Here is a 26,217-nt window from a genome sequence, read left to right on the forward strand (position 1 = left end):
ACACAGGTGAGTAGTAGCAGCGCAGGTTTCATTGTAAAAAGGAAGTAAAATGTACTAAAACACCAGCCAGTATGCTGACGGCGGTGACGTGCAACGATAAATAAACACCTTGGCATAAGCCTCACAAAAAAATGGATGGTAGCGATATACACACACACACAAAAAATGGAATAAAACGTTCCCATTCTCTTCTCAGGTCACGGGAAAACTTGAAAACTGTTTGAGCAAAAGATAAGCTCACCTTCACCGTCACCGTCACCGTCAAGCTCAGCGGTAGAAAGACACCCGAGCGATACAGCAGCGAACGCAGAAACGGGCGTCCGTGTGCACTTCAACCTTTGCTGTCTTCATTTCCATCCATCCATTCCTTCCATCCATCGTCGGCTGGGTTCGTCCATCCGTTGCAACGGAATGCGACTTGCTTTTTTGCTCTGCTTTTTTGTCCACGCTTAAAGAGGGTTAGGAGTCGTACGGCTTCCGCATTTTTGGAGCCGTCCCCGAAAAGAAAGTGAATGAAAATTCAACTTACACAACAACCTCCTGCCGTTACTCCAACATCTCCCTTCGCCGGGCTCCTTCTCGTTTCATTCGTAAAATGTTGGCACGTAAATACGGCCACCAAAAAAATCACGAAAGGAAGGATAAAGCCGAGTTCTGTGCCACCGCCTCCCCATGCCATTCAAGCGACACCCAAACGCTCACGTCACACAGCGCGATGAGTTCCGGGGCATGAGTTGCAAGCGACAAAACCACACGGGAAAATGGTTTTGTTTGTACATGCGCACTGGCCCAACCCCCAAACGATGTGGGGTGGGAATTTTCCGTGCGGTGAGCAACCGCTGAGTTACCACACGGCCGGAGCTGGATGGAAAAGGATATCGCCACGGCCAGTCAGCCATACAAAGCTTCGGGACGATCCGCTCGGGCTAGGAGTTGTGCTCGGGAGTTCACCGTGGCAGGACGAATCACACGGAGCCATGCAGCCATACACAGCAGACAGCAGGCAGGCACACACACGTCCATAGGAAGGTCTACACAAGCAGAGATTTGGAAGGTGCCAGGTGTGCGTTTGCAAAAACCTTCCCGGGTGAGATAACAGATTCTTCCAAAACGAAACAAAAAGAAAAATCTAGCCCACACAAAACGGCAAAAGCCTGGCAGCGGTTTTTTTTTCCTGTGCTGGCACGTGTTGTTTGGCTCGATTGTGAAAGTTTCGGCACTTGATTTGGCAACAAATCGATCGAGCGTGGGCACACAAACTGTGGTACACACAAAAAACACGCTTAAATCCTTAATCGATAAGGTGAAAATGTGAAAATCAAGGATCTAGGAATGGAACGGTGTTGAACAGTGTTGCCGAAAGGAAGGAACGGCCTCTGTCCCGTGCGCGTGAAGAGATGTACTTCATCTCAGTGAGCGCGTTGCTGTAATGGGCGATGGGACATCCCAGCGGCCAAACACGCCCGGTCGGGTTGACGCCGACCACCAGTGCCGTGTTTAGTGTTGTTTACGCGACGGTCGGTAGTGGTGCCGCAGTGCTCAGTGCTCTTGTGAGAACGTGTCCACAGTGTCTGTTTTGACTCTTTAAAGCTTCGACTTGCCCACAATAAATCGAGCATCGAGGATTAGGGCGACTAACTGGTCGCTGACTTTATGGACCACTTGTTCGAATCGCTTCCGATTCAATATTGCCGCAGTCGCTATCGCAAATCGCTCTTGATTGGCTGCCGCCCCCATTTGTTGCGCCAAAGGAAGACGGGGGGAATTTTAGATAAAACCCATCCAAACGACCAGTTGGACGCAGTTAGACAGAACTAGTGCTTTCGTGGTGCGTGTGTGGTCCTTGTTTGGAGTGTGTGTGATAGTAAAGTTTTAGATCTTGCTTGTCTCAGCAAATCCCAATCCCTCCTCGTGGGTGGTTTTTGGCTGGGTGGTACAAGTGTTGTTGGGAAAATCGAAGAAAGACAGCAAGGACCGGCAAGCAGGGGACAAAAATAAATAAAAGTGTACCACCAGCAGTGGATCGTGTGCGTTGTGCGTCACATGCGTAACACGCGAAGCAAAAACAAAGCAATTCAAAATCGAATCAATGTGTACGAGCGCTGTTTTGACACACCAACACAGCACTGACACTGAAGACACCGAAAAGGAGAAAAAAAACGGGGGAGGAAAATGTTAAATTACCCCATCTTTAACGATTGAAATCGTTTGCAGTGAAGCAAAACGCTGTCGACTGTTCGCTGCTCATTACAAGTGTAGCGAGTGAGTCGGACAAATAACGCAAACGGCGCAAAGTGAAGCAAAGTGAGTGAGATAAAAATAAATCCTACCGTTTTCCACCACGCCAGGGTATGCCAGTACAAGATCACTTTTATGACACATCTCGTGCAATCGCGTGAAGAGCAGAACAAAACGCAAACTCGAGGTCGTGATTTCGTGTGTCGTCGTGGAACCAGCAAGCCGCAAGTGATATTTGAAATAAATTCGGTGTCACATTTTATTACCCAACCAGTGTGTTAAAGTGCGTGCGTGTGTCTGTGTATGTTTATATTTATATGAGCGTTTGTTATTGTTATTTTCGCTGTGCTAACACACCGACCAGTTCCAACGCTTGATCGCCGAGTGCAAGCAAAAAGCAATCAAAATTGCACGCAAACTCATCATGGCCTTACAGAAGAAGTTTTCCAGCAACGATATGGAGCTGATATCGATCAACAAAGTTAATAATAATGGCGGTGGCGGTGGCGGTGGAGCTGGTGGCAGCGGGCCACCGAGTGCCACCGATCCGAACGGCAACGGGCTGTCGAGCATTATGAGCGTCGGTGGGATCGGAGGGGGCAGCGGCAGCAACAACAACAGTGTGAAAATGCCATCGAAAAAGATCCAGTTCAGCAATCCCGAGTTTAGCATTACGCCGATCGAAACACTGCCGGGCAGCACGGTACGGCCAGCGCCGAGTCGGAGAAGGTAAGGTTTAAGGTTTTCCTTTTGAAGGTGGGATTGGATGGTGGCACACCGCAGTGCGATTAAATGAGACAGTAATTGCTTTCTAAATGGGCCATCAGGCCCTTCGATAAGCTGTCGAAGCCGCCCCTGATTAGCATTTGTTGTCGATGGGTCCCCTGAGGGACGGTGCCTACGAGTTCATAACGGTTTGCCAATGCGTTGGATGATTGTGTGTGAATGGGGGTTTCGAGTTTGAATGAAGTGGAGGAATTGTGTTTGGTGGGTGAGGATGTGAGGATAAGGAGAGCGCGTAACAAGGAAAATTAAATGTATTCTCCTGAGAGGCAAAAGCAACGGAAGTACAATGCAGCGTAAAATGTGTGTTGGAAAATGCTCTTTTTTTATTTATAAAATCCTAATCTTAAAATAAATTTTTAAAGAAAGGAAACCTTGCCTCAGAATCAGAAGTTAAATACAGCAAAAATAATATTTGTAAAACGCAAAAGGATTATCAACATATTTAGCAAGTATGCGGAAGAGAGTATTTTTAAACAGCAATAGTAGAAAGTATCATGTAAAAGGAAAATAATTTTAGGCTCTATTTTAAGCATCCCTACATTAACTTTGGAGCTTAAACCCTTGCCGTAACCTTTGGAAAGTAAAAAATCATAAGGTCGCTTTAAGATTATGTCGTAAAAAATTCAGAATTCTAGAGCAATAAGAACTGAGAGAATTATTTGACAAAAGCATCATTGTTGTTGCTTCTAGCTGAGTTGAATATTACCACAGAATCAGTTTTTTTTTATGTCAGAATGTCATTCAACAGATTCTGCATCAATCAATTGTGAAGTACAGCTTATACAATTGATGCTTAGTACTAATATGTAGATTCTAAGTCCTATTAGTAGTGCCAAGAGGCATATTTACTCAAAGTTTAGAGTATTCTCATGGATTTCCGCTATGTTTTTAAATCTCACAAGTCAATAATGGTTAGTCAATTATCAGAGAAAAACACAACCCTTTGGCCATGCATCGATAATTTGTTATCATGTAATCAAAATAGGAAAAAAAAACGTTTGTTTAATCTCTCTTTTTCGGATGATTTACTTTCCGTGTTTTGTGGTAACTTATTCTAACCGTTTAAACATATTTACCAGCAAATCGTTCGTTGTGTATCAAAATTGGAAGAGGATGTATTCCACGAAATGCACTCATATTTATAAACTATATCGGCCCTAGCTGAACGCTCTAGACTTAACGAAACTATTTTAGTGTTTCGTTAAACTTTCGATCATTTGTCAGGGCTGTTCCTGGACAGTGTTGAAGTTCCCGATCATGCTCCATTTACCTCAAAATACTGTAATCCATAGAAGTAATGCCTACGCTTAAGAGTGGGTTTGGTAAAACTACCCGCTTCAATGTTTCATAGTATTTATCAATGCCATTAGTTTAAGAATTAGTTTTTAGTTCTTATCAGCTCTCATTTTTGAACCTTTCAAACTACTTTCAACAAGTGCGAGCTACAGCATGGCTAGCACAAACTCCAACCATAAAATGATGGTTTTGGGAAGACGTATAACATTCTCCATGCTTGGAACTTAAAAAACCCAATTTGGTACCCAATGAAGGATTAATCTTTCTTAAACAATGTGCCACAGCAAGGCAAAGCACACAAAACCCATGACCCGTTTAGTGCAATCTTTGGATCGTTAGATCGTTAAAATCTTAAGCACTCATAAAACCTTTCGCATCTTTGTTTTACCCTTCTAAAACCCTTCCCAAACCAGACGCTGCATATAGATGTCACAAACAAACCGGGCGAAAAATGCACAAACCCATTGTAAGCTAAGGGACCACTCGTGTGGCAACCGCAACAGCTTGCCGAGCAAACAATTAATAAGAAAACGGCAACTTGAGCCTTCATCAAAAGGCATGCTGCACAAATACACATCAAACAGCCACAGTCCTGTCGCTGGAAGACTAACACGAAACGAGAACCGTGATGTTACGTAAAAGCGTTCCCCCTGCTGAACAGCAGTGGAAAGAATAATAGCTTGTGACAAAAAAATAAAACCCCACCACAAGTCGTCGCTCCAGCATCAGGAAAAAAGGAGAATAACCTGAGGAAGGGGGGAAAAGTGGCCAGCAAACCTTAGTTGCGAACGGTAGAAAACGTGGCGTAGAAAATGTTGCTTACGACAAAACGAACGCTGAAGCTGGCTCGAAGTTGTCGAGTTAAAATTAAGACACCTCGTAAAAGCCGCCAGTCGAGTCGTTCCCTTGCAATGCCCTGTGCCGTGTGTGTGTCCCTAGCGGTGTGGTTTTGTTGCTGTGTGGTTGTGTTGACTTTAAGCAAACTAAAGCTTACCATCGGATGCCGCCGGGAAGCCGAAACTAAAGGCTCACGGTACGATGTAAATAATACTTGCCCATGGTTAGCTTCTAGGGAAGTGGGAGAGACCGTTTGCTCGCGTCCTTCCTTTGCACGATCGTTTGATAGTACTTTCAGTGACAATTTTCACTAGCAGTGGTAAATTGTATCCCTTTCCCTGTTTCCCAACGGTCCCCCGGTCTCGAATGTACCTGCGCTGAAAGTTGTAGTAGAAATAACCCGTGTGACCTGGTTGTATCCTTTGGCACATCGCGTTTTGCGCCCGAAAGATATGCAATCGCGATAGCCAGCGTGGTGAAAAACTACTACTACGAGAAGCATTCTTTTCGCTTCAAAACCCACCCACAACTTGTACCACAGTTTCTGCAGCACTACTGGAATGCTGCTTCAGCTAACCATAACCCTGCCCATCAGGCGTACGTGATGCACGTGGGAAACTTGCCCTCAACGGCCACGGAGATGGTTACCGTTTTTGCACGCTCCAACCATCCAACCAGGACACAGCCATAAATTGTCGGAACTTTTACGGGACACAACGTCTGCACAACCTTCACCTAAGCTGAGGTACAAATAATTCCCTTCGCTTTTTCTTTTTGGTGCCTCCCCTTTGGATTGCACTTTCTTGACGCGTTCCTTGTGCTAATGGAAAATGCAACGTTTTAGCTACTTTATTACCAAACAGTGCAAATGGCAGTACCATCACCGTTCGTCTGTAGCGGCCATTTTCTCGTTCGTCTTTTTTTCGTTTCTTTTTTCGTATCTTGACCTAATTTCAGAAGCAAAATTTCTCCCGCATTTTCCGAAGCTAACCAGCTAGCCCGGAAGCAAATACCAACACGGGCGCACATAGCTTCCCAACGCCCCGGTGGGAATTGTGTGCACAGCAACATATCAATCTGTGATAAAATGTCACACGGTCGGATGCAGGAACGGCCGGGAACGGCCGGGAACGGTGGTACCAACCGACAAGTGTAAATTCCGTTTGCTGCTTTGCTGATTGGGTGATAAATATTCAATGCGATTGGTGGGACGGTGGGGCATAGGTGTGCTGGTAGATGGGAATGAAGATTTCTACCCTCGGTCGGCGCGGCTCGAGATGAGCAACCCGTGGGGCATATAGCAGCGTAGCAAAGAGGAGGGGAGTACAGAGTACAGTTTCACACCAGAAAGGAGGAAGCGATATATATATTTTTCTTCGACATGGTTGAATCGCAATCCAATTTCATATTTGCATTGATATCGAGATTTTTGCACCTCACCCATCGCTCCTTAACCGGTTGCCCGCAATCAACGGCTTTGGTGGGAAATGTATTTTTTACGTTTATTTCTATTTTATAGATGAAGTGATTTTTATCATGTGTTTTATATTCATAATACATGCGTTCATGATTACGTGAAACATGAGAAATGTTTTGCAAGATACAAGATTTTAAAGATTTTTACATATTTCATTTTATCACACGTTTTTACATATTTCATGCACAAAAATTTGAAAGGGGAAGACTTAAGCTTTGCAATAATGTGTCGCTTGACTCATAACTATAAAAAATCACTCAATAATTAGCATTTGAAAATTCACTCGGGCATGAACGAGGAATTAAGAATGAAGTAAGAACATCTTATGTTATACCTATACTGATGTTTGAAATGCAGTCGTTGCCGTTAAATTGGGGCTCTAACTTACCTATTTTTCTCTCTAAGGCACCAATTTATGGCAGAGTGTCAAAATTGCTGACTCTAAGCAGTATCTTTTTGACCGTAACTTACTTTTTAAGTTGAATTACAAATAAAACTGATTAAATTAAGCAACCAAGAATTTCGTGACCAAGTTTTTTTTTGCTACCAAGAATTTTGTTGGCATGTATTTTTAAGTGTTATGTTTTGAAAATTCATTAAATTTTATAAGTCTTTTTTCACAAAAACTCCTATAACACGGTTTTTGTACTGCATTTGTAGTGTAAAATCACAGTTGTAATAGATCTGTTCAAATGCCTTTTACATTTTTCATCATTGCTACAAAAGAAAATTGTTGATTTTCAGACAAAAATTGATGCGTTAGAGTATAAAATTTACGAGGTCTGTCAAATATTCAACCCTTAGAGGCAAAATTTGGCGATAACGACCGTATTACTGAGCCCATACCGTTCCTGGAAGCGATCACGAAGCTGTGAACTTGATTTTGAAACTGATATTGAACCTAAACCGAACTGGTACTGTACCTGCACCAAATTTCAGAACATATCGTGAACCTGTTTCAGTTCTGTAACATATACAGTGCCTGATCTTGATACAGTTTTGAGTAATTGATTCTGCAGCGTAGAATTTGGTTAGCGCATTGCTTAGCGCCTGAAGGTTATGCAATATGCCTATTTAAAAATGCATTAGCCAAATCCACACAAAAACCGTTGTGGAGTAACTTTTACTGATGTATAGGTTGGTAGATCCGTGAGATGTCAAGTATTTACAAATAACAGTCAAGTATACAAATAAAATTTATTTGAAAAAATATAAAAAACTGTTAAATCAATGAAATGTCAATTCCATCAAAATTTACCACGTAATGCATTCAACTGTATAATAAAAACTGACGTATAACATTATCTCTTTTTCATGTCACGATCATTGGTTTCAGTTGAATTTAATGAAATATATTCCTATTAATCAACAAACACACAAAATGAAGTCCATTTTCTCCTTTTAATCCACCAAACTGTGATGCAGCGTGCAGTACAAGCATAAACTAACGTGATGCGAGACTTCTGCAACACGATAGCGTACAGTGAACCTACACTCTATGTTTCAAGTCATTTGGCAGCACAGCATTTATGACAGCAGTAAAGTGAATAATAGCACCCTTTTGCTGAAACGCAAACTGCAACAGGTGGAAATAGAGGGTGGAACCACCTTGGCAGGGCGTTTCCAGTTTTAACTGTCATTAAATTTATGTGCTTGTTTATGCCGTAGTTCCTTTCGGTTTAACGGCTCGAACAAAATTGTGATCCGTCGCAACTTATCACAATTTCGAAATGTAACTGTTAGAGCTCTTCAGAGGAACGAAATCATAAAGCACTCCAAAAGAGTTAATTTACTTTATTATTGTTAGTACAAATGAAATGCTGGTTGGAATGAAAATGAAAGAAGGAAAAATGTTCAGGAAAATATAACTACCTCTATTATAACTTCAACACTAAGCAAGAGATGTGTGGAAAGAGATAAAAAAGCTAGAACATTAAAGCACCTGCCCTTTGGCTACTCACATTATTTTAAAAAGACACACGTAGCGTAGATAGCCTTCCACGGTGGCTGCTGTATCCATTTAAACTTTTCAAACAATGCTCCTAAAATCAACACCGTTTAAAAGTTTGCCACATTCCAGAACACCCCTTTGGCGCATTGAACACCGAAAACGAGCAGTATTAAAACCAACGAAAAAAATAACGCTTATGCTACGCTAAGAATATTCGGCACTGTGACCTCGGGAGTGCCATGAAACAAGGGTGCGAATAGAACTCCCAACGAGCAAGAAAGATAGATTATTCTATCCGATTGCCCACACAGCAGCAAAAAAAAAAAAATGTGACAAGAAAAAAGCCAATCGAAAGGCTTGCTTTTATATCCTCCGACAGGCGGATACATGCTTTTCCTCTTCTTCTTCACCGCTTTCAACCGGTTGCACCAGTAACAGCATACACAGTGCGCTAGCAGTGGAAGGAAAAGTTTTAGCTAAATGAATTGGTTTTCCTTTTTTTTTTTGTTGCTCTCCTAGTGGGCTTTTCTGCCGATCCTCTCCCAAAATGTCAAGGTTACAGTGTACACGGGGTGCCGTAACGCGCGCGCCACATCGGGTTGCAGTTGCGCCCCGAAGCGGTCAATTTTATCGCCTGAAAAAGGGTTTAGGGGCGCCACAAAAGTGGTCCCTAATTTTTTATGTCGCGAACGCGTTGGGTTTCGTGAGTAGGTAATAAGGAACTTTATTTTACACTATATTATGAACGGTTGCGCACGTTCGTTCGAGAGGGTTTCACGTTGAGGAATTTTCGAGCGCGGAGCTAAGGAAGAGGTCTGTTCGCTTTCGAGGTTGGGTCGCAAGAGAGAGAATGTGCTCGCTGACAGCAGGAAGTGTAGCGCTGGACACGCGGCGCACGTCACTTTGACACATTCGTGTGCCTGGTGAGTGCGCTCCACGGAGATCCGTGTCTTTGTCCCTGGATGTCACGATCGCTCACGATTCTCACGCCAGATGGCGGTCTGGTCGCTACAGTACTCCCCTCCTAGAGCGGTGTCACCGGTAACGTAGAGGTATGATGACCTTCCGCTGAGACCTGGTGACGCCGGTCGATACCGTCTGGTCGTTGCGGCGTAGGATGGAGGGTGGTGGGGCGTCGACGGTGGCTCGGTCGGTTTGTCTCGATGTCGTCGGGTGCGATGGTGGTGCGGGTGTCGTCTGATTACGCACTGGTTGTTCGCGTGACGTCGGTTTGGAGGCTGCGGTGGCGTCTCTGCGGTCCGAATTTGCCTGGACGTCCGGTAACGGCAGAGTTTCCGAGTGGTCGGTTATTGGCGGCAGCAGGTTTGTCGTTAGCCCTTCCCACGAGCACTGCGGGGCCGGGGTGGCTTCCTCTTCTGCGCCATACGCTGGTTTTAAGCGGTCGATCGAGACCAGCGTTGGCTGTCCACGTAGGAGTATCTGAAAAGACTTAGGATTGCGTGTAAGAACCTTATATGGACCGTGGTAAGGTGTAGTTAGTACAGGTCGGACGGTGTCGTCGCGTGTGAACACGTGAGTACACTTGTTCAGATCGGAATGCACGAACGGTGTGCGGTTGGTATGCCAAGCGGTGCTCTGTGGTCGAATGCTGCTCATCGTCTCCTCTAACGTTTTGGCGAAGTCGGATTGGTTGGCGAGGGCATTTTGCGGTTTCGCGATGAAGAATTCTGCCGGGATGGTCAACGTCGTTCCATACACAAGTTCGGCTGGCGAGGCGTTGATGTCATTTTTGAACGTGGTTCGTAGCCCAAGCAGTATTAGCGGTAGGTGTTCGCTCCATCTTGCGGTGTCTTTGCAGGTGATTGCTGCTTTAAGAGTGCGGTGCCACCTCTCGATTATTCCATTTGCCTGCGGGTGATAGGCTGTCGTACGGATGTGTTTCGTTCCTAGGGCTTTCGTCAACTCTTTGAACAAGGAGGATTCGAATTGTCTCCCTTGGTCCGTTGTTACGTGCGCCGGAACTCCGAATCGGGCGATCCAGTGGAATAGTAGTGCTGATACGACGGTAGATGCGGTGATATCCGAGATCGGTATTGCTTCTGGCCAGCGAGTAAATCGGTCGATTATCGTAAGGCAGTATCGGTTACCGTTACTGATGGGAAATGGTCCAATGATGTCTACGTTGATATGACTGAACCTCGCTGTTGTTGCAGGGTATGGTATCAAGGGGCTTTTGACGTGTCTTCCTACCTTAGCGCGCTGGCAGGCTAAGCAGTTCCGAGCGAAGTCCTGGGATTCCTTCCTTGCATTGAGCCACACGAAACGCTCTGTTATTAGTCTAGCTGTGGCGCGGGCTCCGGGATGACTGAGATCATGTACGGCGTGGAGAAGTTGTGTTCGAAACGATCGGGTGATGTACGGTCTGATGATACCTCCAGGGCAGTCGGCGTAGAGTGACTTGGGGCTTCCCGGTATTGGTGTCTTCTGCAGGAACAAGTCCGTCTGAATTTTCCCACTGAGAATGTCGGAAAGTTCAGGGTCGCGCTCTTGTTCTTCTGCTAATCGCTCATAATCGATGGTCGGTGTCGCGTGCACTGTCTCTATGCGGGAGAGCAGATCGGCTGTAACGTTGTCTTTTCCGGCGATGTGACGGATGTCGGTGGAAAACTGGCCAATGAAGTCTAACTGCCGGGCTCGTCGAGGTGAGGCATTGTCGTGCGTTTGTCGGAAGGCGAAGGTTAGAGGCTTGTGGTCTGTATAAATACAGAATTCCCGACCCTCTAGCTGGTATCGGAAGTGTCGTATGGCGAGATAGATGGCGGTAAGTTCTCGGTCATAGGTCGAGTACTTTTGCTGTGCCTTTTCGAGACGTTTCGAGAAGAAGCCTAGTGGTTGCAGGTCTTCGTTGGTGCGTTGGTGAAGTACGGCTCCGGCTGCGAAATCTGAAGCGTCGGTCCATAGAGAAAGTTCGGCGTTCTTCACGGGATGTGCCAATAACGTTGCACGTTTCAGTTGCTCTTTGCATTGGGCGAATGCTTCGGAAGCTTCTAGCGACCAGGTTAATGGCGTTCTGTCCTTCTTTTTGTTACCTGGAGTCATCTCGAGAAGTATACCTTGCGTTTCCAGGGCGTGCGGCAGAAAACGTCGGTAGTAGTTTATCATGGCGAGGAACTTCTTCAACTCCATAATCGTCGTTGGCTGTGGCAGCTCGCTGATGGCTTGGACTCGATCGGGGAGAGGACGAATACCAGAAGCGTTGACCAGATGGCCTAGAAAGGAAATCTCGTTCCGGTAGAACTCGCACTTGGCTGGATTGATGGCTAGTTGGTGCTTCTCCAATCGTTCGAAAAGTTGGCGTAAGTGTTCGTGGTGTTCTGCCTCGGACGTTGATGCTACGATCATATCGTCGATATACGGAAAAACAAACTCGAGTCCTCGTAGGACATCATGGATAAGGCGTTGGAATGTTTGCGCTGCGTTCCTCAATCCGAAGGGCATGGTAGTGAACTCGTAAAGTCCAAAGGGTGTCGTGATGGCTGTCTTCGCTATATCATCCGGATGAATTGGTATCTGGTGGTATGCTTTGTGCAAATCGACCTTGGAAAATATGATCTTGCCTTGCAAATGCATCGTGAAGTCCTGTAAAAACGGTAGTGGATAACGGTCGGGTACGGTTTTTGCATTTAGGGCGCGGTAATCACCACAAGGGCGCCAGGTGCCGTCGGCCTTTTTTGTCATATGTAGCGGGCTGGCCCAGCTGCTATTCGAGGGGCGACATACTCCGAGCTGGACGAGTGATTCGAACTCTTTGCGGGCAGCTGCGTACTTTTCGGGTGGTAATCGGCGAGGTCTTGCGAATGTTGGTTGCCCCGTCGTTTCGATTCGGTGCGTCACTTCGGACTGCAGTAAGGTGCCAGGAGTGGATAGTGCAGTTAACCCGGGAAATTCCTTTAGGAGAGTGGCGACCGGTGAGGTGGAATCACATACTTTTACAGTTGGTTCCGATGGGTTTTGGCTCGGCACTCCGGTAGAACGTACGTTCGTTAAGGCGTCGACAAGACATTTTTGCGCAAGTCCACGAGCAGATGGAAATGTTGGAGAAAATCGGCTCCAATAATCGCTGTCCCCACGTCTGCGATGATGAAGTTCCAAAGGAAAGATCGGCGAAGTCCCAAATCGAGAGTATAGAGCGACTCTCCGTAAACCTGGATTGGTGTAGAATTAGCGGCGAACAACTTCATGGTGGAGGGTTTACTCGGGACGGAGCTGTGTTGTCGAGGGATTACTGAAACGTCTGCACCGGTATCGATTAAGAATTTGATGTTAGTTTTTGGATCGGTTATTACGAGACGATAGCTATGGGTCGAAAGTACGTGTATCTGTTGAGGTTGGCCTCTGGTTAAGCGTCAATCGGAAGCAGTGGCTGAGTTACTACCCTGCCGTCGGTTGTTGAAGGAGCAGGGGGCACGACAGTTCCGCGCTGCTTGCCCGTACTGCGTGTGGTAATAGCAGTGTCCGCTGGGTGTTACCACATCCTGGTTCGGTTGACGTTGCCGGGTACGTGAGCGTGGTCGCGCGCGTTCTCGTTCGTTGAGCTTGCTCAGTACGGCGTCCAAGCGCTGACCTAATTCCGTTACGTGCCGAGAAAGACGTTCGAAGTCCTCGTTGCGTACTTCGTGGATGGTTTGGTACGGGCCCGTTCGGTGGTATAACGCGAACGAATCCATAACAGAGTCTGCTACTTTAGCTCGATCGTTGGTATCCGTGTTAGTGGCAATAACGGCGGACTGGACGTATGGCGGGAGACGGCCGATCCACAAATCTACCAGCATAGAGTCCGTCATTGCTCCATTTGCGGCGCGGCGCATCTCCGCTAATAGCTGCGATGGTTTTCGGTCCCCGAGGTTCATTTCGGCAAGCAGACGATGCAAGCGGCTTCGTTGCGACTCTTCAAAGTGCTCAATTATTGCACGCTTTGTTACCTCGTAACGGTCCGTAGCGTACTGTCGAATGTTCTCCAACAGGGGGCGAAGCTCAGGAAGGACACGAAGCGGTATACGCGTTCTAAGAATGTTAAAACGGCGAATATGTTGGTTCGAGGTGATATTCCACGCATCGAACCAGTTTTCCAATGCGAAGAAAAAAGGTTTGAATGTCAGTGGTGTCCATCTCCGGTGGTTTCAGCTGCATGGCATTCAAAGTGTCAATCTGCGATTCGGGCGGCATAAACATGGCGTCGCAGGCGGACGGCCCTGCTACGCGCGGGGTATTCGGAACGGGCGGTGTTGGTACGTGAGGCGATTTGGATCCACTCGCGGCTGGATCGGCACTCGGGGTTACGCCATCGGGAGTCGATACGTCGCGGTCCGGCGGACTGTGCAACATCCTTACGACTAAGGTTAGTTAAAAAAGGGTGGATCTTACCTTAGTGGCGGGGCGCAGGCAAGTCCAGCTGAGGTTGGCTAGGTCGATCCTTCGGCGAAGAAAAATCCGCACACGCGGTCGATCGTGTTAGGATTAGTCGCTCGTTGGCTGCGTTCGTCGATGACGGTGGTGTGAGAAACGAGGGGCGATGATCTTCGGTGGCGTTCGGTCGATGGTGTCGGCGAGAAGAGAACGATGGCTGCGTGCGCTGACGACGTCTTCGGTGCACGGTCGAAAAAATTCACGAACGTAGCTCGAGCAAAATTCTGACGCAATCCGCTCGGCGTCGGCCTGCGCACCTTCACACACACACACCCACACACGGTGCACACACAAAAACCGCGTGGGTCTGGAGCGCGCTCGGCGGTACGTGTGAGGTTATGATCGGCGGGTGCGCAAACACGTACGGGTACCAAAATGCTCGGCGGGTGTGCGACACGGCGCGGGGTGTGTCAGCAAAATGTTCGGCGATCGCTCAGCACCGAGAGGAAACTTTTCCGCTAGGATCGGTCGCTCCGTCGGGGAAAAATGTTCCAGAACAGTGTTCTTCACTGTCGGCCACCTTCGGTGTCGATTTGCACTCACGTGGGTTCGGGGTTTGTGCACGGGGGTTTTTTTCGCTGGCTGCGCTTGCGTGGTGCCTCCTTCGTGGTCGGCCGCTCCTCGATGACGGGGGGGGAACGTTGCCGTCGGTCCGGACCGTGGAACAATGGAAACACGTTTTTTCCGGCTGGACACGGTGTTCGTCAGTTTACCACTCACTCACTCGCGCACGCGATCACGTCGGGGTCACCAGTTTTAGGGGCGCCACAAAAGTGGTCCCTAATTTTTTATGTCGCGAACGCGTTGGGTTTCGTGAGTAGGTAATAAGGAACTTTATTTTACACTATATTATGAACGGTTGCGCACGTTCGTTCGAGAGGGTTTCACGTTGAGGAATTTTCGAGCGCGGAGCTAAGGAAGAGGTCTGTTCGCTTTCGAGGTTGGGTCGCAAGAGAGAGAATGTGCTCGCTGACAGCAGGAAGTGTAGCGCTGGACACGCGGCGCACGTCACTTTGACACATTCGTGTGCCTGGTGAGTGCGCTCCACGGAGATCCGTGTCTTTGTCCCTGGATGTCACGATCGCTCACGATTCTCACGCCAGATGGCGGTCTGGTCGCTACAAGGGGATAGCAAGCAAGAGCAATGCGATTCAAAGAGGGAAAAGTTTTGCCCGGTGCGCCTCGCTGCTTAATCGTTTGCGGAGGGCAGCTTACTTAGCAGATTTGCCCGGGAGGAAACAAAATGGTGAATATATTATGGACGATATGAGTGGTTGTTTAAATGCTGTCGAATTTGGTTGCTATTAGGGTAATTGATAAAAGTAATCTTTTACAATCAACAATTTTAGTAGGAATATCAGATCAGCTATTGGATAACTTTATAGTTTAAACAATTGATGGATTCAAAGCATTCAATAAAATGTTAACATTTATTAGATAATGAGATTATGTCAATTTTGAGGTAAACTGTGAAGTAATGAAGTTAAATTAAATGGACCTAAGTATTTGTTTCGCAGAATTGGTTCTTAGGATTTTGTTTTCTTGTTTGCTACATTTTGATTTGCAGCTCTTTTCCCTGAATATGTCCTTTCAATTGTACAAAACACTTCAAAAGTTTAAATGAAGTTGCTTTCTCTCTGCCCTGCTACCCTACTTACAGCAAATGGGCAATTAAGACCACCGAAAAACACTTACAACAGACACACACAGAGACGAATTCCATTTGCGTCATTTCGAAAATATCTTCCACGGAATTAATCATGAGCTTTTCCGCTTCATGCTCACACCACAGAAGCATACACAGACACATACAAACAAACTCCTAAAAAAAAAAAACATCGTCTCCATGTGACGCACGTCACCAGATGCTGCCGCCATCTCGCCAGGCACGGTCGTACACAGTCGTACACGTGGCCCCGCACAGTAACCGAAAAGGTAATTGAGCTTGATAAACTACGTTTCCTGCGGATGGGAGGGGGAGGGACTCACTCGGATCGAACCATTCGTTCGCCCGGTTAGCGTTAACGCCGTGTGTCCACAACAGCCCTGGAGCAGCCGCTGGAAGATGTAGAAATCGGATGGAAAGTTACGCCCGGGAGTCACCAAAATGGAGTCCCATCGACCGTCCTTCACGCCGCTTTAAAGCGTAAACCTAATGGAGTGTTGAATGGTGAATTTGGTGGGCCTGATAAGATCGAGACGCTGAGGCAAAGGAACGGTTGGGAGAAAATTGATGATGGCATTAAGCGAGCGCAGAACTGTCCCCATTGAGCAACAACACGGTACAGAAGCGGCAACATTTCGTAGAAAGTTTGCATGTAATTTTGAATTTTGCATCCTGACGCAACCTGTTGAAAATCAAAGTTCCAATACTAAATCAAATAACTGAGTCCAAAACTCTCATTGAAGTGAGTATTTTGGTTGGAATAATAGCAGCGCCCATTCATCACAGATAGCTGTCAGATTAGTGTTTTCCCCAAAACTGTGGGCCCTACCGAATGCCTAAGCGTTCCTTAATGCTTTTCGCTCGAACCAACATAAGCATGATGGTTTGTTGTTTGTGTTGTTTTTTAATCATAATGTGAAAACGTGAATAAAACGCGCCGTAGAACGTCGTAGCGCAAACGTGGGCACCAAACGGTCGTTCCTTTTCCTAATCTGAAAGTAATTTATGTTAATGATAACTTCCACAATGTCGTGCGTGAAGCGTGCAACCAGCAGTGCTAGGCGAAGAATAGCCAACGGTCTCCCTTCCCTCCTTACCATTATGTATGCGCTTTTGGGCCCGAAAAGATGGAAACGGATAAATGTTGGCCAACACCGTGGCCCGTGAGATGCGTGAAGCTGAAAATAAGTCATAAATCAATGAAGATAACAGTCAGCTTGGACGTACTCCCGGGCCACGCCTAGCAAAACGCTTGCCCAAGTGTCACGCAAACGCGCGTTCCCCGCTAGAGGAAGCAATCTGAGCCTGTGGTGGATAGAAAAACGAAGGAAATTAATGAGTAGTTCCAATTACTGTAAGTCCTCTGAGCGTGCAGAAGCGGCCACTTTTTAAGCCACTGAGGGCGTAGTGATTTTGTGGAGTGAAAAATCAATTGCTTATCTGTTTGTGCCCGGTGAGGTACCTCGTGGCCTCCCGTCACCTGTCAACGTGAGCATAATTTCATACGATATTCATCCACTGGGGATTGGTTGCTCTAGCAGATGAAGGACCACCGGTAGCTCTTGAGAAGACGCAACGTCGCTCAGGTCATTCCTGGACCAGCAGCATGCTCTCGACCTGAACCTGAACCAAATACAGCCTTAGTCACATATTTTATTCACTTGCAGCCTCGATGATTTAATCTGTGCCATAAATTTGCCGCACTGGCTACACTTGCGAGCCAGCACGGCCTGGATATCTCAACGGAGAAAAGGGACCACTTACCCAGCCCGTTGTGTTGGAATGCAGGAACGTTATGGGGAAATCTTTTGCCTCTTTTAAACTGAACGGCCGCATCTGGAGCATTTTGTTGCACTGCAGCATCAGGAGAAGTGGACAGTCATCCGCTTCTTCTGTGCCAGACCGTACGGAGCTAAGGTACTTGAACTACTTTCCGGGGTTTTGTTGGTGGATGGTTGTCCGACGAAGCGTTCGGAATTAATTATAACGATGATGATGTACGACACGAACCAGTTGACAGCTGTTTTTGCTTCCGTCTGTGGGGAAACGATGAGAGGAAGCAGATTAATTGAATGGCGATGTAGCTTCTTAAAAACAGACAACAATAAATGTCACGGCGCTTGCAGTCGTTGTGCCAACGACTCAACAAAACCCAGCCGCATTTTAACCTCTTCTTTCACCTTCTCTTCTCTGTCCGTTCCACAGGGAGGAAGCGATCGTGATGGCCAACCTTCGGAAGCGTGTCGCGGCCTGTGATTTGAACAAAAACGTACGCAAACCGGGCGGCCCTGGTGGTGGTGGTGCTGCTGCTGCGGGGACTTCAGGTGTAAATCTCGATGACATCAGCATCAATGACACAGGGCAAACGCAGGACGCGCTCGACAATCGGCCCCTGCTGCCGAAATCGACACCGACCGAACAGCGCAAGGACCGGTCGGGCGGCAAGCAGAACGGGACGGACGCTGCCGGAGCGTCGACCAGTGGTGGTGGTGGTGAAGACTCGCCCAAGGTAAAGATCGTGATGGACAAGGAGTTCATCTTCGAGTGTCTGTGCTGGCACAACGAGTACCGGATGCGGCACGGGGCGCCCGCGCTGAGCGTTTCGTCCGAGCTGTGCGAGTACGCGAAACAGTGGGCCAACCATCTGGCGAGCACGAACGAGCTGTACTACCAGAGCGGCACCAACTATGGGCAGAACATCTTCTGCTGCCCTGCCAACAGTCTGCTGACGGACCTTTCTGGTGAGTAGGTGCTTGGAGGCTTTAAAACTCATTTCAAATATACATATTTTAGAATATTTTTCTAAGATGCTCAACAGGTATACAACATAATATATTTACTGCAAAATAATACCGTTTAACAGATGATTAACTAAAGTATCGACTGTGTTTTAAAAGTGATAATTTTGAGTTCTACTGATTGGAATTTTTGAACTAATGATCCTCATTACTTGGACTTTTTAGACTAATGAACCTTACTAGTCCGTTTGTTGATTTGTTGGTAGTGAAAACGAGCAATAGTGGTCACTAGGTTCCATAGATCTAGCGTTAAAAGAATAAAAATTAAGATCGAAGTAAGATAAATTGGCTAAAATCTGTCTCTAAGTGCATGTGTTGCACCTACAAGCGATTACGATTATCCTACAAGGAAAAATAATCTCGTTAAATATCGATTCAGATTGATCATTTTGAGCATTTCATCTTATAGTATATAGATTTCTCGTATGACCCTTGACTTGAAAAAGGTCCTTAAATTGATAGCATAATTTTTTTACCAAAATAAAACATAGCAACGTCTTCATAAATTCTCTAAAAGTAAGTGTGTTTTCAAGATACATTTAACTGTACCATCCGTATAAGCTATCTTTTGATACTAAAGATGAATGCAAGTACACCATGAATGCACTAAGTCATTCTATGTACAAACTAGTGGTGGGAGCTCGGAATCGGACCTACCCGATTCCGATTCCGTGTTCGGAATCAATTCCGGAGCCGATTCCGATGCTGGAATCGATTCCGGAGCCGATTCCGGAGCCAATTCCGGAATCGATTCCGGAGCCGATTCCGGAGCCGATTCCGGAGCCAATTCCGGAGCCAATTGCGGAGCCGATTCCGGAGCCGATTCCGGAGCCAATTCCGGAGCCAATTCCGGAGCCGATTCCGGAACTGATTCCGAAGCCGATTCCAGAGGCGATTCCGGAGTTGGCTTCGGAGCCGAGCGGACTCCGGAACGAAATCAGTTCGAGAATCTCCATGAGAATGGATCTTTTACAAGTAAATTTGGATTTTTGCGGTTATCAATACGTAGTATGATTGGACCCAAACGCCTATTTTTATGGCAATTCCGAAACTGACTCCGTTTCGTAGCCGATTCTAATTTATGAGCCATTTTCGACTCGAGAGCCGACTTTGATTCTGGAACTGATTCCGGAGTCGATTCCGGAACCAAATCCAATTCCGGAGCCGATTCCGGAATCAATTCTGGAGCCGATTTCGGAGGCGATTCCGATTCCGGAAGCGATTCCGATTCCGGAAGCGATTCCGATTCCGGAGCCGGTTCCGATTCCGGAGCCGATTCCGGAATCAATTCTGGAGCCGATTCCGATTCCGGAGTCGATTCCGGAACCAATTTCAGAGTCGATTCCGATTCCGGAGTCGATTCCGGAATCGATTCCGGAAACTGATTCCGGACCTACTATCTGGAATCATTTCCAGAAAACTGCGGAGCTACCCGGAATCGATTCAGACAAAAACTACATTTTTCCCATCACTAGTACAAACATCATACGATCGAAAATGAATCTTGCTATTCAAAAAGGGTGATTACGATCATTATGTATATTTCTTCAATTTACGAAGAAATAAACGCCTTAAAGTATGCAGTTTGCATATCAAAAAGGTATTTGAATAATTGGAATTCTCAGATATTTTTGCACGGAAAAAGGATCTTCTTATTGCAATGCATTGAAAAAAAAGATAATATTATATTATATTATTACTACATAGAAATATTATTTAAAATAGGTTATCAAAACATATAGCTTCCTTATTGAAGATTTTTTTTGGAAAAATTAAAAAAGTCATAAAGAAACTCGTTTAAAACCCCTAAATCATCTTGCTTTTGCTCTCCTCCCACAGGTCAGGAGGTGGCCACGTACTGGTACAGCACCAGCCGTCGGTACGACTACTTCAAGGAGCCCCATCTGCTGCACACCAACGTCAACACCGGCCACTTCTCGCAGATGGTGTGGCGGGCCAGCCGGTACTTCGGCGTCAGCAAGTCCATCTCCAAAACGGGCAAGCTGTTCGTGGTCGCGTACTACTACCCGGCCGGCAACGTTATGGGTGAGTTCCGACCGAACGTGCTGCCCCCGATCGTGACGAACGATCAGGAGGGCGGTCAGCAGCCGGCCCACACCCTGTCCCGGCCACCATCCGCCAAGGATCTGGAGAATCTGAGCGCTTCCCACTGAGTAAATAAGAAACGGTGTTCCATAATGTAACAGATAACGCACTTCCTGAGCAAAGCGCTAGCCGAGTGGATGAAGTCGGTCACGGTGTGGCGGGGCGGTGGTGCCGGGGGATAATGCTTCCCCGAACGCTGCCGGGATGCCCCTTGCCCGCGCCGGCTAGAACACGATGCTAATGAGGCTCTTCGTCTGCAGCAGTTGTCGCGCACTTCTTCGAACGCAAATCCTTCCGAAAGACTTCGTGCCATGCACCTGAACCATTCGGGAAGGTGTTTGGTGATTGTTGACGCTAATGATTGGATCACTGTGAACGCCCCGAGAGGATCTTGATCCTGCTCGGGAAGAGTCTTCCATACTCTATTCATGCTTACGCTTCTGAAAAAAACTTCGAACTAGAACGTTCAAACACGTTAAAGAACTATCTTCCAACAAGACGTCTTCTGAGTTCCAGCGTACTGAAAACCAAATATTAATGATAAAAAGGTTTAGAGCTCTTGTTTTCCGAGCTGGAAAAAATATTATACTTTTTTGTAGAATTTGTTGTTGACTTGCTGCAAAACAAGATTTCCGCCTAAAAGTAGGCAATAAGCGTTGCAAGAACATGCTTTTAAGAGACAGATAAAACGGTGTGGCTCACACTTTCTGCCACACAAGTTTTGTAAGTTGGAACACAATTGAAAGGAGTTTGAACATTGGAAAACTCACCCAAAAACGAATGCTAACGCTTGAAGCGGAAAACGATCGTTAAAGCTTTTCAGAAAGATAGAACAGTTACGTATAGTACTACTTCCGCTAGTTGAAATGTTGCTTCCAGGTACGGTGCTTCCAAAGCCAGTATAGCTGCCTGCAACAAGCAAGGCCCGCTATCCAAAGCAAATCAATGTCTAGCTTACGCAAAACTAACAACAACTAAACCTTAGCCCATCGGGATCTGGATCTGGACACACCAAAACCACACTGGTTGGTTGGTTGGTGGATACCTCCAAGGAAAATAGTTCACTCCGCTTCCGAAAGCTTTTAAACTGAGCTTTTTTTTTAAAACCAAACTCTGTGTGCATTAAACATTACGAGAAAGCAATTGGACACCGTTTTGAAATCGAATCAAAAACCGTAACAGAATATTCTCCTTCCTCTCCCCCTCCCCCAGTTTCTACTATAGAGTGTAAGGGAAAGCCGGCCGGCAGCTTATGTGAAGAACGAACCAGAGTGATGTGAATATGATGCTTGTTGTGTGCGTGTGTGTGTGTGTGTGTTTGAGTGATTGTTGATACATTTTTGTGTGCGCGTGCAAGAGAAGGCGTGAATGGTAGAGTTTAAGGTGTATAGAATTAATTAACAAAAAAAGAAGAAAAAAAACATTGCAAAAACATGACTCCACAAACGAGCGATAACGAAGGAGCTATTTATAGAGAACCGTTTGTTTCCCAAAGAAAAGCAAACAACTGTGTGAGGTAGAGGTGACGAAGAAGAAAACAAAAACGAACGAAAATTATGATCATAATGCTAGGATTTATTACTGAACCCCGAGAAGTGATCGTTCGCACCGTGATAAGAGAGCAGCTTCGTCTAATTATGGCTCCAAGATGGGCCCAAAGCGACCCCATTCCACACCCGTTCGCGTACGTTGGTTCAGGTTGCTGAAAAATGGGAACTCTCTCGTACCACTCGGTTTGTTTTCTCGTACGCAATCCTGCCCACGTCATCCACGCCCGCAGTAACTGTCGAGCAGAGTTTTACGAGCATCAATTTTTCGAATCAAGCTTCTTTTACTCTATTTTTTGTTTTGTTTAATTAAATTTCTCTTGTCCCACCCAGGTAGGAAAAAATCGTCGCCCATCGTCGTCTGTGCGGGTGGTGCGATTTGTGTTCTCGAACACAAGGTGCCATTAATTATTCTTATAATTAACATAAATTCATTAAACAAATCAAAAGACGTGGGAGCAGTGAGAAGACGGTGAAGGTGAAAAACAGCAGTACCCAGTCACAGGTTGATACGCATTTCCAGCTTTAAACATCTGGGCGCCGTTGGGCTGCGGGTCAATGGCATGCACGGAGCGTAGGACCCTTTTTCCTGGGACCGGCTGTCAACCGTGAAGCGCGAAAACAAAACAATTCGGAACATTTCTCCTCCCCCCAGAAAACCCAGGTAATTAATGTCCTCTTGTACCCTTTCCACACCACAGCGAAGAATTCGCAGTTTTCACCTTGCTTTCTGCGTGGAAGGAGCGTTGAAAGCTGTGAATGCGAACGGTTGGAAACATTCGTACACATGCCGACTGTCTCATGCCGTCTGGTGTGTGACAATTTTTGACTGCAGTCTTTTTGGCCTTTCCTTGCTGGTATTCTACAGCTGGTGGAAAGAAAATAGCGACCACTAAAACAACATGACTTGATAATTTGTTGTTTTTTTCCTGCTGGCCTGTTGGAACAAGACGTTAGACGCTTGATACAGCTGGTGCTGAAAAGACGTTGCATTTTATCTACCCGTGTCGACACATTTTGTGATTGATAAATTGAAAGCAAACACACGACACACAAGACACAATCGACACAGTCGCAAAGTTTTCAGTGGAGAAATTATTTGCCTTTTTCAATTCATATTGCCACTGTGAGTTTCTGTCGCACGGGCTGCGGGGAAATGACGTAGCTGTTACGAGTTTCGCTCATAATTAACTCGTGGCTTTGCAGCATAAGGAGACGGCAAGATGTGTAGCTCGTGCGATACGCGGTTGCTCGTGGTGATTGATGACGTTTGAATACGGTGTGAAAGGCTGAGCTTTTGTAATTATTCAGGAATAAATTAGAGTTAATGCGAACTGCACGCCATGTCGAGATGACATGCATGTGCGGTGAGCCAGTGAGAAGATGGATTTGTTGCTGTTCAAATCAGCATTATTGGTTAGTAAAGTTTGTGGTTGCCCGAGCAGAGTGAAATATTTTTAAACAATTTAAAATAATTTTTCAATGCAAGGTATCAGCTTTCTCTTGTGTATAAAAAAGAATTATGTGTACTTAACATTCATCCGGAAGGCGATCTGATTCTATTTTCTTTTACCCAAAGCAAGACTAAAAGGCACTTGTCAAGTCACTCAACAACATTTCATAAAGGTGGTAAAAGCTTGAACACAGATTGTTGTTCTAAAACGTAAAATTGATGCTAGGTTGTTGTTGAATTGTTTGTTGATTAATTTATTATGGCAATCTGTTTACAGGGTTTCCCACGGTTTATTGGTCAGTTCCCACGATTTTTTTATCGTATCCCATAGATGTTTGGTTCGTTCCCATAATGTATTGGTATTTTCCGATTGGATTTCAATACAATTAGACCAAAAAAATCTGGGAAACGTCAAAAAAATCGTGGGAACGCACCAAAAAATATGAGAACCCATCAAAAATTGATGGGAATACCAATAAATCGTGGGAAACCATGTATAGGCTGTGAAATAGTAAAAACCTGCTTAAACTTATTATGTTGGATACCTTCAGGCGTTTGGTAACATCCACCAGAGGAGAATATAGCATTTTAGCGTAGTGTGATGTGTAGCAACATGAAACAACAATTGATTACTTGGTCAAACTCTTTTAATGAACAAAAACTGAGACTTAAAATAGGACTGTAGAGCAACTAAAAATGGTTGGCTTAATTTTTCACGGGGAAAATGCGCCTAAAGCTATGCAATTCTCCTTACATTTATTGATAAGTTGCATCGCTTAATGTAATTAAATTGCCTTCCAAAAAGATCCCTTTAAATAATTGGTACAGTTATTGAAAGCGACCAGGTAATCGTTTTATAAATCTAATTTAAACTCCAGTAAGAATGTAGAAACGGTTTAGAAAGTTTGCGCACGCAGAACATTGCTCGAAACAAAACTCATCCAAACCACCTTTCCCGACCCATTGCCAATGCAATGCCAATACCGATCGAAAAGCAAAACTTCATTAAAATTCACTCAACCCGTGATTGAAACTGAATCCGAACAATTCAAACCAAACAGTGGCCCCCCTCTACCCCTCCCTTTGCCGATCGGGGTTTTGCACCTTGCAGTTTGATTCTAATCGCACACGGGGCGATATAGCGCGTTTAAATTTATTTCACTCACGTTTTAAATGTACCCCACACAACGGCAACCGAGCCGAACCGTTCCCGTGGCACCCAAGCTTTCCCTTTGACCAACCCCCCGTTGACGTTTCTCGTTTTGATTTCGAATGCGGAAATGCGGACAAATCCGATTCCCGGGCTTAGACCTAATTCCGCCGTGAACGTGCGGCACACGCCAGTAGGAAGGAGTAGGTACGGGGACCGATTTTCCACACCAACTGTGCCGTCTCTGCCGCAACGAACAACGATGCCTTTTCCTTCAGTGACGGATGGCGAACCAAATAGAAAAAAAGAGAGCGAACAGAGCAATTGATTTTGCATTTGCACCCCTCAGGGGAAGAAAGGTCTCGTCGCTTTTTGTTCTGCACGCAAAAGAATGTTCTCGATCTCGGTGCGCCATGTGTTGCGAAGCCTTTTTCTAAGCCACACCATCGAGTGGAGTGAGAAGCATTTCTAGTGAGGTGAAATGTTATGACTGTGCGATTGCACTTTATCATTTCACTCTGCGAAGGCCCAGAGTGCACGCAGGATCGCAGACACCACCACCATCTCCCACTGCTCGCTTGGCATTGAAACCAACCGCCATCCACACCCCATTGCACACGAATCGGTCCCAGTCGGGTCGGGTTTGGGGTGAAAGAAAAAGCGCATAAAAAGCGCACACTAAACTTTAACGCTCCCGTCAGGTTTCCCCCATTATCCCTTGTAGGCTGCATGCATGTGATGGGGTGCAACACATGCACAAAAGGAACTACCCCGCAAGCGATGCACTAGCGACACGGGCGACAATGGCGTTCGATTCGACGACAATTGCATGGACGTGCTCAGTAGCGCCGCCACACATGCCACACACACACACACACACACACACACACACACACACACACACACACACACACACACACACACACACACACACACACACACACACACACACACACACACACACACACACACACACACACACACACGTCATCGCATTTCCATTCGGCAATAGAGGGAGGGTTTGTGGTTCGGGAGGAAACTCATTGTCAACCACCTTCACACCCCATTCCTTGCAGCCTATTGTGTGCTTTTGTGCGCTTTGCCACTGTGTTACCCGTTACCGGGCTGAATTGAAAATGGCAACCATTCGTGCCACTCTCCCCCTCTACCCCGGAACGGAACAATTGAAGCGAGAAAATGGAAAATTTCGATTAATTGCTTTTCTATGCTGCTGCTGTTGCTGTTGCTCTTTCTGCCAGCTGCAGCCAGATGGACGGCTCTTTTCACAGACACGCTCCGTTCGTGTGTGTGTGTGTGTGTGTGTGCGCGTCTGGGTGTTTCATGTTGTCAAACGATAAATTACGATCGTGTAGACCACAGAGCGCAGGGCACCCGTCCATTTTGTGCCCGGGAGATAGAATGACACAGTGTCAGATAAATAATTAGGTTTGTTTAATTTACCGTCAGTCCCCTTTCCCCCCCCCC

The 26,217-nt window shown here is 46.2% G+C and overlaps 1 protein-coding gene and 1 long non-coding RNA gene across 3 annotated transcripts; one reads left to right on the forward strand and one right to left on the reverse strand.

Moving 5' to 3' along the window:
- Positions 1-926: 926 nt before the first annotated feature.
- Positions 927-26,217, forward strand: LOC120903841 (repressed by EFG1 protein 1-like). Its single transcript, XM_040313495.1, has 3 exons — positions 927-2,967; positions 17,884-18,419; positions 20,316-26,217. Exons 1-3 carry the CDS (start codon positions 2,663-2,665, stop codon positions 20,648-20,650), a joined length of 1,176 nt encoding a protein of 391 aa, XP_040169429.1. The 5' UTR covers positions 927-2,662; the 3' UTR covers positions 20,651-26,217.
- On the reverse strand, positions 14,822-17,964 carry LOC120903856. 2 transcript variants are annotated; one of them, XR_005739666.1, is made up of 4 exons: positions 17,859-17,964; positions 17,443-17,714; positions 17,141-17,301; positions 14,822-16,983 (listed from the first exon to the last, which is right to left on the reverse strand). It is a non-coding gene; the product is annotated as an uncharacterized LOC120903856 (long non-coding RNA). The 2 variants fall into 2 exon arrangements; XR_005739665.1 differs by lacking the exon at positions 14,822-16,983 and having other exon boundaries at positions 16,990-17,301.

Source organism: Anopheles arabiensis, chromosome 2 (genome assembly GCF_016920715.1).
Source record: "Anopheles arabiensis isolate DONGOLA chromosome 2, AaraD3, whole genome shotgun sequence".
Taxonomy (NCBI): Eukaryota; Metazoa; Arthropoda; class Insecta; order Diptera; family Culicidae; genus Anopheles; species Anopheles arabiensis.

Excerpts from the sequence above, each read along its gene's own strand:
- LOC120903841 (XM_040313495.1), top strand. The coding sequence starts at position 2,663 with ATGGCCTTACAGAAGAAGTTTTCCAGCAACGATATGGAGCTGATATCG. Across the intron at positions 2,968-17,883 it reads CCAGCGCCGAGTCGGAGAAG|GGAGGAAGCGATCGTGATGG; the intron begins GTAAGGTTTAAG and ends TCCGTTCCACAG. Across the intron at positions 18,420-20,315 it reads TCTGCTGACGGACCTTTCTG|GTCAGGAGGTGGCCACGTAC; the intron begins GTGAGTAGGTGC and ends CTCCTCCCACAG.